At 35.2% G+C, this 17,202-nt stretch overlaps 1 protein-coding gene and 1 long non-coding RNA gene across 2 annotated transcripts; both read left to right on the top strand.

Annotated features, from left to right (window-relative positions):
- The first annotated feature begins 4,351 nt into the window (after positions 1-4,351).
- Positions 4,352-11,627, top strand: LOC135630810 (protein LOW PSII ACCUMULATION 1, chloroplastic-like). The gene is made up of 9 exons (XM_065138033.1): positions 4,352-4,669; positions 6,049-6,152; positions 7,441-7,576; positions 7,688-7,919; positions 8,059-8,216; positions 8,403-8,591; positions 9,959-10,059; positions 11,019-11,118; positions 11,353-11,627. Exons 1-9 carry the CDS (start codon positions 4,445-4,447, stop codon positions 11,425-11,427), a joined length of 1,320 nt encoding a protein of 439 aa, XP_064994105.1. The 5' UTR covers positions 4,352-4,444; the 3' UTR covers positions 11,428-11,627.
- Positions 11,628-15,978: 4,351 nt separating this feature from the next.
- On the top strand, positions 15,979-16,525 carry LOC135630892 (uncharacterized). Its single transcript, XR_010494167.1, has 2 exons — positions 15,979-16,156; positions 16,277-16,525. It is a non-coding gene; the product is annotated as an uncharacterized LOC135630892 (long non-coding RNA).
- Positions 16,526-17,202: the final 677 nt, after the last annotated feature.

Here is a 17,202-nt window from a genome sequence, read left to right as displayed (position 1 = left end):
TCAACAAAAAGGAGAAGTATCACAACCAAGTGTTTGGATATATAGATTCAAATCATTGCATGAAAAACATAATATCAAATTTTATCATCATATAATTTGTAAGCTTGAAAATTTACCAAGTGCTACATCATGCTTAAAACATTCAAGCTATCAAGTTGTAGATATGCAAGGTAGCAAGATAATATGTTGTACATCATGCAAGCTAGCAAATTAGAGAAGTTCAAGAAAGCAACTCTTGCATCTTGAAATATGCAAGTTTGTACATTTTGCTAGGTGTGCAAGTTTGGCATATTTTGCTTCTTGAGACATGCAAGATAGCAATTTTGGTGATGTTCAATATAGCAAGTTCTTTCTTCTCTTTTGAGAAGTGCGATTTTTGCTTTCTTTGCAATACGCAAGTTAGCTATTTTTACTTTCTTCTTGTATTGTGCAAGCTAGCATCTTTTATTTTGAGATGTGCATATTAGCAACTCTTTCTCCCCCTTTGTCATTGGCAAAAATAAGGGAAGACCCTTTACGTCAATATCTAAATCATGACAAAGGTAAATAGTATTGATGAAAATTCAAGTCATCAATGTTAAAATAATTATTTTATCAGGAATATTTCATCATTATATGCATCATTATCATAAGTTAAAGTATTGCATGCATAATGCCAAATCATCATGTATATAAAATATAACATTATCATTACATGCATGATTCCAAATCATCATTCTATCATAAAATGATAATAATTGATTTTCATATTATTTCAAAAAAAATCAAAGTGTTGCATGCTTTTTTATCTAAGGGAAAAATCATAGTGTTGCATGCATCATTCCAAAACATTTCAAGTCATGCAAGCCATAAATACAAAGAAATCATGTCATGAAGGATAAAATCATTTGAATACCAAAAGACATGATTCATATAGAAAATATCTTTTTTAAATAAAATATCAAGAAAAATCATAGGAGTACAAAGAAGAGATCTTGTTTTAAAAGAAATTCAAGTAATAAATCTAAAAACTTACAAGGAAAAATCATGATTCATTTAGAAAATCTCCTCTTAAGAAAATATCAAGTAGAATCATAGGAGATTGATTAATGAGAAATTTTGATTCATAATAAAATCCGAATGTCGAGAAATCAAAATGACGATTCATAAAAAAAATCACAAGTTATATTCAAGAGAAAAATCATCATTCATTTTCAATTCATTCAATTTATCAAATCAATATTTCTTGGGTATGCATGATATCAAAACATGGTTTCAAATCTACAACATATAACATACATAAATTCAAAAATCAAAAGGAGAAGTGAAGAATTCAAAGGTACAAAGATTTCAACCATCTCATAAACAAATGAAGGATCAAGTCATGAATCCAAAATTCCATGAATCATTTCGATAAATCTCCTTTTAAATAATCAAAATGATTATCAAAGGAAATCTCATATTATTCCAAGAAATCAAGATCATGATTTTGATAAAACTCATCTCAAATTCAAATTATCAAAATCATTTTTATGGTTCACAAATTTCATAACATAAGTAGATTCATGATTTTATTGATAATATATTTTTTCTTTTTTATGTATTTCATTTTAAGTTATTGATTTCATGTTAGCATGCTTTTTCATTTATGTTAAATAAAAACATGCATCAACGTTTAGGATCGAAAAATGAATTTCATCATAAAACCATCAAGATCAATAGATTTTAAAAAATGAATTATTAGGATCAAGAAAATCCGAAAATGAAATTTAACACTTTCATGTATTCGGACATGGTTTTGCTATAGATTTTTAAATACAATCATGAAGATAAAACATGCTCATGATCATGAAAATTTTTATATCCAAAATACATAATTTCCAACATGTTATTAAGGCATGTAATAGTGTAAAGTTCTCATTATAGTAATTAAATGAATGAATTAAGAATGTTCGAAAAATGATTTTAATAAGTTCATGCATTCGGATACATTTTTGTCATATGTTTTTCAAATATACTCATGAAAATAACACATGCTTATCATCATGTATAACTTAAAATCTCATACATAAAATTATCAATCATGGTATCAAAATATTTAATATTACATCATTATGTATTTCTTCGAATCAAACATGATTTTATTTAATCAAAATCGAGAAATAACAATGGAAATCAACATGATACACATTATTACTTCTTAACCACATATAGCATGATTTCATATTTTCACTCAAAATCATTTTATTTGCTTATTATAAAATATGTATTTTTCATGATTATTTTCAAAACTACTAGCATGATCATAATTTTTACATTTTTAATTTTTTTTCACATGCAATTATTAAAAACAATTTTCTAAACAAAATAAGAAAGAAAATGCATCATGGAAAGCATTATGTTATTTCAAAATAAATTAGGGGGATTTCGATAATCTCATCGGTTAAAGCGTAGTTTGCCATCTCGTCTTTCTTGATTTTCTCCTCGTCTTCGGAGGAGCTTGATTCATCTCAATTTTTATTCTTCTTCTTGCGTTCAAAATAAGTAGTTCCATTCTTTTTTCTTTTTAATTTTTGTTTCATTTGTAATTTAAGTTCACCATCACTCGAACTTATGCTCGAGTGGTTTTCAAATGTTCTATGTCCCAAATCTTTCCTGTTCTTTGGAAGGTTATTTTATTCATCATGTTCATCATGTGTATTGTGCACCATTTCATATGTCATCAACGAACCAATTAATTCTTCAAGTGATAAGTTGTTTAGGTTTTTAGCTTCTTGTATCGTAGTTACTTTTGAATTCTAATTTTTAGAAAGAGAACGCAAAATCTTGTTTACAAGTTCAAAATCTGAAAAACTTCTACCAAGTACTTTTAGATCATTGATGACATCCGTAAAACGGGTGTATATATCTCCAATAGTTTCGCTTGATTTCATATGAAACGGTTCAAAATCGTGCAATAAAAAGTTGATTTTCGAATCTTTTAGTCTACTTGTGCCTTGGTGAGTGGTTTTAAGAACATGCCAAATGTCGAAAGTCGTTTCGCACATAGAAACCCGATTAAACTCGTTTTTGTCTAAAGCACAAAATAGACCATTCATAGCTCTAGCATTTAAAGAAAACGTCTTCTTCTCCAAATCATTCCAATGGCTCATTGGAAGAGAAGACATTTCAAATCCGTTTTCGACTATATGCCATAAGTTCAAATCTAAAGAAAGTAAGAAAACTCTCAATCGAGTTATCCAATAAGTGTAGTCCGTCCCATTGAAAAAGGGAGGACGAATGAGAGATTAATCCTCTTGAAAGCCGAAATGAGCTATTTCTATTTGGGTGTTAAACCAAATTAGAAAACTATGGCTCTGATACTAATTGTTAGGATCAAGAGCACTAAGAGGGGGGGGGGGGGTGAATTAGTGCAGCGGAAAACTTTCGACGATTAAAACTGCGTTCGTACGTTGAAATCCGATTTCGAAGTAAAACTTGCACCCTTGGCGATGCTTCAGCGGACTTCCGGCAAACTCCTGGACTTGCGACAATCTACTTGGTGAGTTCCGACGAGCTTCTTTGGCAAGCTCCTGGACTTCTCGGATTTGTTCCCGCAGAACCTCCGACGACCGTCCGGACTTCCATCGAACTCTCGAACCCCCAACATGATCATGGTCTTGACTCCGACGCAACTCATGCTGCATATCTTACTTCCATCGTAGTTAATCCTACACATGTAAAACAAACTTCGATCTAGATAATTAATACTATGCATTAATCAAGTTGTCCGGCATGTCATTGGTCCCTCGACGCTTAGTATGATTATTCGGCGCATCGTCCTCTCCTGCGACCTATTGTCCAATCGGCCAGTTGACTCCGCAGCTTCGATATCCTTAGCGTAACATATGCTCTTATTGGCCCAATGTCTGAATCCACGGCCCAAAGCCTTCTGTCGATACGTCGACCAATCCACCAGCCCAACATCCAGTCTTCTAACATGTTCCTCCGGCCCAATATGATTTTTTCTGCTTTAATTGTCTCATCATGATCGAAGCATCCTACCTCACTCAAAACGCAGATTAAAACATAAACACAATTATCAATTTATTTCATCATCAAAATACAAGATTCAACATCTATAACATACATATATAACAATAACAATTATAAAAAACATGTCCATATCTCTAAATGAACTCTTAAATCAATAATTACCTTATTCTAAAATTATCAACTACAACCTTAAGTCAATAATATTTTGTCTACTATAAAATTGATCTTTAAAGTATTTCTCAAACATATATCCGTGGGCCTTGTATGTATAGATCCACGGGAACGGAATGGGTCGGACCCGACCCGACTAAAGAAATGGTGGTCGCGATGTGCTGCTTCCGTGCCATTCGAGCGGATAACGGAAGCGAAAAATGTGAGCGCGTGCCGTCGCCTTTTCCTCCGCGTTACTTCTCCCTCTTTCGTGGCTGCGATGGCCATGGCGTCTCTCGCTCTCCAACAGCACCTCGTCTGCTGCCCGAAGTCCAACACCTGGTCTGCGCCCAAAACCCCTCTCAGATCCCGACGGGCTCGTCTCCTCCCGGTCGCCTCTTCCTCCTCCTCCTCCTCCACCCCGTCTCCTCCCTCTCCGGAGACCGCGACGCAGACGGCGGAGGCGTGTGTCAACCTCGGCCTTTCTTTCTTCTCCAAGGGACGGGTGCGTCTCTCATTGCCAAATCCCTCGGCGCTTCTTGTGTTATAAAAGTAGCAACTGGGGATCTTGCTTTCCTAAATCTTTGTCTTAGTGTCAAGAAATCACAAAAGGATGATATTTGCATCGATGCATCTGAATCTTTCTTTCGGTTTCAAGAACTCAGTCTGTCGACCTGTCAGTTCTTCACCTTCCCTCTAATGCAAATGAGTGACCTTCCTATTGATGCATGTCACTTACTAGTACTAATTAGACTCATTTCATGGCGCACTATATACAGCAAGCAACTGAATTGATCCATCATGTATGGTACTGGTTAGTCCTGGTGCACTGTTAAAGATTCCTGTTGTTTCCTTGTCAAATTCATGATGGACCATAGTGTGCACAATGGATTAGTACGATCGTGTGACTGTTGCAAAGAGATCTATTACATGAATTTGCAACATAAAGCAAACAAAAACACGAAGTTTTCAGATACTGTTTCTAGCAACCCAAAGATTGCCATCTATTTAGCAAGGAGATTGTGCTTGTTGCTGAGGGTACGGAAATGATGAACCAATACGACAATCATGTTGCTGAAATAGGCTAACTATGTTGAAGGGATTAATCGTATTGTGTGATCAACAGAGGAAGGAAAGACTTCTTTCGTTTGGAATGAAAAATGATCGAAAACCAGAAAATCCTAAAAACAGTTGCATCGAGTTGTAGACAATTTCAATACTTGAAAAGGGATGGTGGAGGAGACCAATTTGAAGTTAAGAGAGAAGCGACGAGGAAAGAGTTGTCAACATGGAAATAAGGGAAGGGGACCGAAAACAGTGCTACTAGAAAAGTGTACTGAAAGCTCCGAAATATGTATGGAAAGGCAGAAATAAAAGAGAAAATCTGTGGCAGCATAATTCCTTGAACTGAACACCATACTTTGATTGTACATAGTTCATCTGGAGGCTTGGTCTCTTCATCAAAACATCATGACAAGGGCCATGTGTACTGATCTTAAACATATGCCCTATGGTTGTCTTTTGAGGCCAATAATGCCCTTGCAAAATTCTATCACATAAAAAGAAGAGGATGGGTTTCTACTGAAAATGTTACAGTCTCAAGATGCATTAATTTATGTCAGGAAAGAGAGGACAAGACAAGTTACCTAGGAGGAACATTTATATGCTATATTGTGCTACTCCTTGATTCAAATGCTTTTCTTTCAAATTGTATCTATGTGCTTGTTCCATAATAATCTTACCTTCTTTTCTTTTCATCATTGCTGTAATAAGGAATCTGGCTTAAAGTCTACTGTTTGTTATACCTTCTTTTCTTTTCATCATTTCATCATATTCTTACGTCTTTATCTCACATTTCCGTGTGCATGACTGAAAATGTGATAGGTGAAAGAAGCTCTTGTGCAGTTTGAGAATGCCCTTTCTTTAAATCCAAATCCTATGGAAGCTCAAGCAGCACTGTACAACAAAGCTTGCTGCCATGCATACAAGTAAAAAATCTCTATCCTCTGCTAGAATGTTTAGATACATGGAAATCAAATATAATTGTGACTTTGGTGCTGCATGTAGATATGGAGTTTCCTTATCTTCTAGGGATTAAGCCCTCATGGTTGGAAAAATTTTCAGGGCAAGTAATTAATTAATACTATTTGCTCATTTTTTGCGATAAGTAGGGATCCTATTGAGGGGTAAATCTTGAAATTTGGGAAGTCAATCTGTTGTCTTTTCAAAAGCTCTTCAATGGATAAACTATATGTCAGTTAAGAAATTTGTTACTTTCTCCTATTATAACCTAATGCTTGAGAGAAAAAATGACATGGTAATGCACTCACAAGATTTTTTTTAAATGTTAAACAATAGTGCTATAATTTATTGGAAAGGTTTAATATTTCGGTGATACAATCTTTTCGAACTTTTTTATAAATCCTGCATTCCATCATTTGTATCATTTGATATGTCACATTGGTATATTACAATGATGTCAGCCTTATACATCATCATAATAGTAAAGGAGCTAATTAGCAGGACTACAGAATCCCAATTAAGATGAGGCTGAACTAAAAACTTCTTCTGGTTCCAGTTTGATTGTTATAGTTCAGTGGGGTATTTAAAATAAATTGTACAAAATAACTATGGAATTGAGGACGGCGGAGGTTGTAGCTTTCAAGATTCATCTAGAGTTGTCCTTGAGTGTGAAATCAAGTTGGTATTTTATTTAATATTTGACTGTCAAAACAGTGAGTTCATGAAATGATGGATTTGTCTAGGTGAGAGGTGCACAAGGGATAATTAACTCTATTGGCGCTTTTTCTATTCTGTTGCAATAAGTATTAATGAGGTTGATAAATAGGACACTGGATGCTTGATTTGTGCTTAGCAATTCAGGCACCAAGAACCAACTTCTTTTGCTAAGTGTTTGCTGTCCAGTTTTCTGCTGGATGATTTTAAGCTGTGTTCTTCTGTTTTAGTAAGTCCTGAAATTTTGAAATGATGTAATTAATGTCTAGCATTTTATTTGATATGTTAGACGGCCTAGAGAAATCTTTTATGGTTTTGAGATACAATGCAGGCATCTAATTTACTATTTCTCCATAATTTTAGTTTCCTTGTTTGATTTTTTTTCTGGGTAGTAAAATGCCTGTCATCATTTGGAAGAAATAGGATCTATTGTATGCTAGCATTCTTCCCCTTGCATCTCTTTTTTCCATTTTCTTGCTTTCTTTGTGGGTTTTTTTCTTTTTCTTAGGTGATTTTTGTTTAATTTTGTTCTTGTTTTAGAGGTGAAGGAAAGCAAGCAGCAGAATGTTTGCGAGCTGCTTTGCGAGATTACAATCTCAAATTCAGCACTATTCTGAATGATCCTGACTTAGCCTCATTCAGAGCTTTACCAGAATTTAAACAACTGCAAGAAGAGGTTGTCCATCTGTTCAGTTTGCATTTTCATGGGTACCTAAGTTCTTATTTTGATTCAGGCTATTTTTCCATGCTATGGAAACAATTTTTTTTTCCTCTCATGCTTTTGTAGGCCAGGCTGGGAGGTGAAGACATAGGATATGGATTTCGAAGAGATCTCAAACTCATTAGTGAAGTTCAAGCACCATTTCGTGGCGTGAGAAGATTCTTTTATGTGGCTTTTTCTGCTGCAGCTGGGATTTCTATGTTTTTTACAGTTCCCAGACTCATACGTGCAATCAATGGTGGTGATGGGGCTCCTGATCTTTGGGAGACTGCTGGAAATGCTGCCATCAACGTTGGCGGTAAATGATTATAGTATATATACCATGAAGACAATTTTGTTTAATCAAATTGGCGCCATCAATTCTTGAAAGTGCACTTCGTTGGTATTTGGAAATCACTTCTTTAAATTGATCAAGCTTTTGAATCAGCACTCTGTAGGCATTGTTGTTCTTGTGGTGTTGTTCATCTGGGACAACAAGAAGGAAGAGGAACAGCTTGCTCAAATATCACGTGATGAAACTCTCTCAAGATTGCCTGTGCGTCTTTCAACTAATCGGATTGTTGAACTTGTGCAGCTTCGGGACACTTGTAGGCCGGTTAGTGTCACTTTTCTGCTATGTTAGATGCCATTTGTTCAGGAGACTAATTGCATTCTTTTGTATGTACATTGTATGAGATGAAGTTAGCTTTTATTGTTTTGGAAACCATTTTTGTTTCTTCAATTTTTCTGCACTTACAAATTTTACAAGAAACTTGGAGGTCTTATATGAACAATACTTTAGGTAATTTTGGCAGGGAAGAAGGAGACTGTTTCAAGAGCAATGGAGAAGGCTGAAAGGTTCCGAACTGAACTGCTTAAGCGAGGTGTTCTTCTGATTCCTGTTATCTGGGGTGATTATAGCAAGGCTTCCGTTGAGAAAAAGGGCTTTGGTGTTCCTGCAAAATCTGCTTCATCTCTTCCTTCAATTGGGGTCAGATTTATTTGTTTGTCTATTTAAATGCAAAAATGTGTGGCTTGGTCAGTAAAATGCATAAAATGGACCTTTGAGTTGCTCTTATGGGATGTCTTCTGCACTTATATATACCTATGCAATTACACCTGAAGTAGTTTTCAAGTATCAAAGCACCAATTTACTTTCTCTGGGAACTCATCATAGGCCATGGGAACTGGTCCATTATTGTTCAGTTAGGAGTTTGTTTGCTATCTACTTGTTCCTCTTTCTTTTATTCTTTGGCATTGGCTTCAGCTAGAGTTAGGTTCAAATGGGGTTGAAATTACACCATAACAGAATCTTTTTTGAGTTTAAATCAATTTTAGCTATTGTTGCTACATTTTTGTTAGTTTATGAGTCAAAGAACAGGAATTTTGACATCCTGGCCCAGTAGACTTATTGAATTTGTAGCTCAAATATAATGGGTATACATCCATGTGGTCCAAAATGCTCAAGTTCAACTACTAACAGTACTAATTTTATTCAACTTCAATTGTCTATGTGGAAATATTGTGGTCTTAAAATCTTCCCCAATTAAATGTTTGACATCCTTGTCAAGAGTCCAAAACATCTGAGATTCTAATGGTAGTCTAACCCAAAGAAATTTACATTTCAGTCTACATAAAGTAACCCACATCTTGTCATGTGTCAGCCCACCCAGAGAAACCTGAAGTTACTTTAAGATCAATCATCATGTTCTAGCCCGATAGACTAACCTAATAACTACGATGTAACAGCATTAGAACCATGTGAGCCAAAATCCTTGAGTCGTAGTTGTTAGTTTTAAAGTCATCTATCCCTAAACATATAATAACCTAGTCCATAGTGATGTGGGACTACTGGGACATACAGTCTTCACTAGTCAAAAGCTTGATGTCAATGAATCTGGCCCGATCCAAAATTCACCTTTAGGGTTCTGATGTTAGTCTGCCCAAAGATGTCCCCATCTTGCTGATCCAACAGGCCAACTCTCTTTATGGGATCATCGGGTCATCATACTTCCAAATTTGGGTAAAGAATCTAGCTAATGTAAATTGTTAGTTGTTAGCTTGATCACAGATGTAGTAGGAATGTAGATGTGAGTCTATCTACTAGTCACCTAAGGTATTCTCATGTCATACCATGAAAATTAATCAACAGAAGATGCTCGGGTATTCTCATGTTGAACCATGTTCTTTGTGTTGTCTTCCTGATAATCTCTCAACTTTTTTCCTCCTATACGTTTGCAAATGTGTATGTTTAGGGTATATGCTAAATATAGTAACTTGTACTGTTCAGACTATATATGTTTAGCTATACTAGCATCATTGATGTTATTGCCGTAAAATACAATTGCATTTTGGTAGGATGATTTTGAACAACGAACTCAATCTATAACTGCAAAGTCACGATTGAAAGCTGAGGTGCGCTTCAAGGCTGAGATAGTATCTCCTTATGAATGGGAAAGGTAAGTGAAATTGACTCTTAATGTATTCTTTCAAGTTGGTTTACATATTTAAAATATAATTTTCAAAATTTTAGCGACAGTTACTTGTACTTGATCCTAGCCACATGTTCTCATAACTATCTAATATACAAATTGCTCATCTATATATTTTCAAACCCAAACATTATTTAGCTACCTCCTACATGTTTTGCTTGATGCATTGGATTTAATTCATATAATAAATACATCCTCAACACTCATAATCATTTTTTCATGGGTCCAGACCTCTCTGATGGCTTTTTGCAGACCTCAACGTATATGAATTTTGCACTAATGAATTTGAATATAATATGAATATTCCTTGGTAAGCTCAGTAGTGGCTGAAGGAGATAAAGGAATGCGATCTGATTATTCCTTTGCATTTCAGCATTCAACTCAGCAACTGTTGTATGTGATAGATAATTAAGAGAGATAGAGAACAAACTTGATGAGATTTGAAGAAAAAAATATTGGAAATTAAGCGAGAGATCTTTCACCTGTGCAATGTGTACAGAATTTAAATCTTTAGCCAGATAATTCTCTTTAAGATAATTTTTCAGTGCTATTTTACCCCTATCATGTCTTTGGATCATCACAGTATAAAGTCAAACCATCTGAGCTCTTGCTAAACCAACACAAAAGTGCTATTATTACGAAAATTATAATTTACAACTAAAGCAATGGCGAAAACCAGCTAAAATTCACAAAATTAGACAAACATAATTCTTTCTCAGTCTCAAATTGACCTAGCCCTTCACTTGTTCAAACTTGGGATTTTGTTAGCTGAAGTCGTCTGAAAGAATTAGCTGAAGTTGTCTTGTGCTGGATGCATTTTCTTGTTGTTTTTGTAGTAAAAGTATAAGAAAACATGTAGTAGTCCATTTCTTGGTTCTTTTAAAATTTGCCCAAAGTATAGCTTTAATCATGTGTGTGATGTTCAGATGGATACATGATCAGCAAAAGTCCGAAGGAGTCCTTGATCCTGGTGATGACGTTTTCATAATTCTGCGTCTAGATGGACGTGTTCGAAAGTCAGGGAAGGTATAGTTTCTTTAGCAAAACTGGAATTTTTTGCTCGATCCAGTCATAAAGTTCATCCTTTTTGACGACTGGAAAGTAGTTCATCGCTGCTGAATTAGCTAAACTAGGGAAGATGAATGCGTATCTCTGTGAACCGACAACAACATGACAGTAAAATTTTTGAAACCTGTATAAAGAGCAAGTTAATACTCTTGGAGTATTCTTCTACCACCTTACTGTATTTTTCATACCCAGGGCATGCCGGATTGGCAAGAGATTGTGAAGGAGTTGCCACCAATGGAAGCTTTGCTGAGCAAACTAGAAAGATGAGCGGTGTTTAGTGAACCCATGTGCATGATTGAGTAAGATGCCTCTTCCTTTATTCTGTGCTAATATCATAATATATGCGGAATATTGATGCAGAAAAAAAAAATGCTTGGCCACAATTAACTCCGCTTTCTTCAATTTTTGTTCATATTGTTTGGGGGATATATTGATGAGAATGAATTAATATATCAATGCTTAGCTGATACCATCTTTTTCATGCTTTATCTGAGATTTGCTTCATTGGGGTCAAAACTATTCAGTAAAGCTAAGACTTTTGCCTACTTTTTTTTCTCTTTTTTCGTTTCAAGAAACAAATTTAGTTGTGTTACTTAAAGCAACAACTCTATGTATATATATATATATATATATATATATATATATATATATATATATATATTCTTTTTTTCTGGTGAACTCATCACTGGTTTGACTCGGCAGCCGATAATATGATTTTATTTGGGCTCACAAGTCGAGCCCATGTGAATAACTCTACCCCTTGTGGGTCTAATTGGGTATAATAGCTTTTAACCCCAACTTGAATCAAATGGATTTAATTTTCTTTATGGATATTAGGATGAGGGATCCGATCATAATAGTACTCTAGCTTGGCCTCAGATCTTTATGAGGTTTTGACTTTTCAACTGAATTAATGTAAAACTAAATGTGGCAATATGTCGAATGATATGATCATAATACTATGTGATCTTCATACACTCGACCAACGCGGAACTAACTAACTAAATATGGTAATATTAGTATCATCACTTTTCTATAGGAATCCTTTGGAGCCTTTTCTTTTCTTCTCTTCTCTTCTCTTTAGACTTCACTTTTCACTCTTCCCTTTTCCTTACGTACACTAATATTTTGGAGAACCGACGGCATCCATGTGGTGGTTGTGAGTGACTTCCTCTTAAATATCGTCGTCCTGTTTCGTATTCGTACCTTTTGCGTGAACGCCATTTCGATGGCAGGTCCAGAAAAAAAAACAGTACCCACGGGGACAAAGAGCTTGTTATCATGGCATTCATTATTGCCTTGGGAGTGTTCCCATTAAAAGGACATACTCCTGCACGACGACCCCACCGTCGGAGGAGAGATCCATGAGAACATAAAGAAGGGCTAATGGGATCCACCAACCCTACCCTTTCCTCCGATTAGCATTCTCTTTTGTCTTATACGCTGTGCACATTCTGAGGGGTTAAAAGAACACACTTTGTCTCGTTCGCTACGCACATTCTAATGGATACAAGACGGAGGACGGAGGAACGAGAGATGAGACACGGATCTAATCTGAAACATAGTGCGGCGCCGTATGCTTCGAGTAAACTATACTGCCCATTTTTTTGTTACCTGTAATTACAAATAAGATACGGAAAGATAAATGTAGTAAAAAAGAATTTAAGTTAAAAGAAAGGCTTGAACGCATTTCACTTCAATGAATTTTAGATAGCCAAACATTTGTGCACTGACTAATAATATTTCAAGTATCAATTGTTAATCGATGAAGCCTTTCAAACACATATTGCTTTTTCTTTTTCTCTTTTTTGATGCTAATAACTTATATAATTACAAGGTTTGTGATTCAAAAAAAAGAAAATTAATCCTACCGAATAAAAACCATAATATTCGCTGAAGATCATGTCACGAACAATCCAAAATAATGAGATAAGAGTTTAGTTGGATTTAATTTTTTAGATCAACCCGAAGACCTCCCAAATTCCTCATGTGTAGTTAATTTGAATAGAGAGGGATAAAATAAAAGAAAAGACAGTCCTAAAAGCAAACCCATAACACCGGACCAATCGAATCAAACATTGACCGATATGTTGGAGCCTAAGCTACTCCGCTACACATGCTGTCATCCCCGATTGGTCAACAACATGCTTTGAATTGTAGCCATGGAATCCATCCATCCATCCATCCTTTCAAGACAACCTTTTCTCTCAATCAATCACCAATTAGGACCACAATTGTATGACTTTTTAACATCATTCATGCGACACTACTTTCCGCTCGATTATAACATCGACTTCGCCTTTTTCATTCTTTATGTTGATGTGAGACCAAACCGATACGCCGTCGTCTAATTCATTATCGTCATCAATGACGAATCTAGAGACCGATAATGTATCTTGATGATCCCAATGCATCTAGTCTTCCTCGTCGTCTTCGTCATCGTCGTGGAACCCACGCCGTGTGGAGCTCGACGCTTCCTTTCTCTGCCGCACGAGGAGACGCCCTTCCTCGGTTCGTTCACGTCGGCTTCATGGCCGTCCTCGCCGCTTGTTTGCTTCGCCCTTTCGCTGATGTGAGGTAACGATACCTTGAAAACGATTAATCACCTTCGAATCTTATGGACAGAATTAACACAGTTTGCAAGATAGATATATAGAGTCTGATATATTCTGGTGTATTCGATTAAGCTTAACGAATTAAGATGGCATCAACTTAATATAGATGGAATCTACGGTCACTCTTCCAAGATACATTTGTGTAAAGTTGATAAAATTATCATTCTTGATGAATCAAAACTCAATATATGTGTTAAAAAAATATCGTTGATATCTTGATCAATCCAACGTGATGCAGACAAATTTTTATACGTCCCAAAATATCTATTATGTGGTCTAGACAAATGTAAAAATAAAATATTTTTTCGGACTATTAGCATTCGCACTTGTACACTCCAGTTACAAGAGCATTGCATTTTGAGGAAATAAAATGAAAAATCTCTTTTGATCTCGGTCTTCGTACATATAACACCTAAGGAGCTCAATGGATCAAGATATTAGCATTCCTACTTGTACACCTCGAGTTACAAGAGCGTTGCATTTTGAGGAAATGAAACGAAAAATTTTTTTCGATCTCGGTCTTTGTACAAATAATACCTAAGGAGCTCAATGGATCAAAATATTAGCATTCGCACTTGTACACCTCGAGTTACAAGAGCGTTGCATTTTGAGGAAATGAAATGAAAAATCTTTTTCGATCTCAGTTTTCATACAGATAACACCTAAAGAGCTTAATGGATTAAGATATTAGCATTCGCACTTGTACACCTCGAGTTACAAGAGCATTGGATTTTGAGAAAATGAAATGAAAAATCTCTTTTGATATTGTCTTCGTACAGATAACACCTAAGGAGCTCAATGGATCAAAATATTCTTGATCAATCTAATAGTCTTAAAAAATCTTTTATTTTTATATGTTAAAAGCGAGCTTTTATACCCGACAGTAGAAAGCAAAAAAGAAACTTATGACTATCTTTTTTATTATAAATAATAAGAAGAAAGTTTATTGTTGTCTTGTTGATCATAAACAAATGGTGAGAAGAAAACTTAAGATTGTCTAACTTAGATTTTCAAAATAGGTAGAACAATATCTTTGGGCATCATAAAAGCAGTCATATCGGATGATTAATCTTCTATTAATATGAAATTCAATTAGCATGACATATCAATCACCAAAGATGTTATTTTTTAAATTAAATCAATAATTATAAGAATAACATTATACAAAATAATTTTCTCATGTGTATTTTAAACATTTATAAAAATGAATGGTTTTAACATTTAGGTGGTCAAGATTTCATAGTGTATTCAGAATGTATTAAAGAGTGCAAAATTCGCTATGAAATACGGAAGCTAATCAATGTGTTGTTAAATACATTTGTATTAATTAAGAGCTCCGGTTGCATTTTTTAAAAAAATTAAAAAGAAAATTTGTAATGATTCATTAATCAATTCAGATATTTAAAATGGACGAACATTTATTATATTAAACAGTTAAAGTAATCAACCTTCATTTATCTCGGAAATTAAGATCTAAATGGTCACATTAAAATCACGGACATCAAAAGCTGCACTATGAAATGAAAGGCAAGTGCATGATGGGCAATCAGCTCTCGGCTATGGTGGACAAAATTATTGGAATCTTTCTCGATCGGGACGCTGAAACCAAACAAGCAACGTGATCCCAAGATATCACTTTGATCTTATTTGTATATGGATCGAGGTTCATGTGATTGTTATTTTTTTAATATTTTATTATTTATTTTGATGATAGAGAGAGAGAGAGAGAGAGATTTTTATAAGAAAATAAAATATCTAAAAATATTTTTTAACTATATGACAACATTGATGTTTTTTTTAAGTAAAATACATGTGCATGAAAAAAGTTGTGATGGATGCTTCTTCCAATTACTTAAGAAAGTTTTGATTGACACCTTTCCTCTCTCTTATTTTTTTTTGTGGCTGATATTTTTTGACAATTTTTGTGGCTGGTAATAAAAAGGAGGGTTTTGTGATAAAGTTATGGTCAGAAAAAGTGTTTTGTCCTCTCACCCCCCAATGAAAGTGAAAAATATTTTGAAAAGAAAGAGAAATTGAATATATATATATATATATATGTTTAATTTTAGATATATTATATTTTGTCCAAAGATAATAAGTAGTACAGCAGTGCAATTAACAGATCGAACCGTTTGATATCCACCGTGTAACCGAAGCCTGACACGACACTGTCATAAAACCGCATATATATATATATATAACCCCTCTCTCTCTCTCTCTCTCTCTCTTCATCTGCCATGGCCAGCAACAGCGTCCGGTGCCATCTCTCTCTCTCTCTCGTCCTTCTCCCTGTTCTATCGCCCATTCGCCACCGAGAACGCGGCCGTCTTGGTTCAAAGCCCGGTGATCTCCCTCGTTCGCCGCAGATTGCGTCTCCCAAGGTAACTGCTGAGAACTATAAGATACTCACGTCGCTGGTTCCCATATCTGAGTTGATGGCATTCGATATATTTACTGCACTATTTTAAATCACCATTCGACCGATCGTCAACTATTGCCAGGGTTTGGTGAGAAGGATCCATTGTTATCCTCTGCTTTGGTACCGTGACTCGTCTCTTCTCTCTGATGAACGAAGTATTCACATAGCATCCGAACCACCACCAAATGGAACCTTTTCTTCCCCACTTTATGGCATTTGCTTTGTTTGATTTGAGAGAGAGAGAGAGAGAGAGAGAGAGAGAGAGGTATCATATGCTTTTCTTTCCTTTATGAATATCACATAATAATATGCTGCCCCTCACCTTAATGAATAGTCAACCCGTCCCATTGGGCTAATGGTTTTCTATTTTCTTGATTACAAAAATCCTAAAGGGATAACGATTTTATGTGTGTTTTTTGTGACGATGAGGATATACATTAATTTAAAATTAAATTACTGATGAATCAGTTCAAATAGAACTAGTGCTAATTCTATTTTTTTGATTCGATTTAAATATTCTGCTCCAAACTCTACTTTGTTCATTAAAAAAGTGGCAAAGTGTGAAAGCATAAAGAACTTCTGCTGTCCCTGTTATGTATAATGTGCATGGTTGATTCAGATACTTAGATCCCCACCAAATCTGGTCACCTTATCGACACCAGAGATCGGTCAAACTGCAATTTATGATCTGTAATGAAGCTTATGCCCAAGTGATCATCGATGTGGCCGGATCACATACTTTAACAATGAGAAATTAGCCACGGAGGACAGTGACGATGACGCAGCTCCAATATTTCCCTCCTTCCATAAATGCCAGTCATCCTCGTGATGTGCCAGCAGGTTTGCTGGTTCATGGTGGCAAGCTAATAATGTGTTCTTTCTCTTTCTGTGCATCACAGCTCATTCACCCTACTATTCCTTCATTTATTAGCACTTTCCGACATTGACGCATTCCCTTATAAGAGAATAAATATGGAGTATGTGTAATTTTGGGTATTGTAGTTTTAC

Source organism: Musa acuminata, chromosome BXJ3-2, assembly GCF_036884655.1.
Source record: "Musa acuminata AAA Group cultivar baxijiao chromosome BXJ3-2, Cavendish_Baxijiao_AAA, whole genome shotgun sequence".
NCBI classification, from domain to species: domain Eukaryota; kingdom Viridiplantae; phylum Streptophyta; class Magnoliopsida; order Zingiberales; family Musaceae; genus Musa; species Musa acuminata.
The sequence above is the reverse complement of the archived record's forward strand: the minus strand, read 5'-3'. Positions and strand labels throughout refer to the sequence as shown.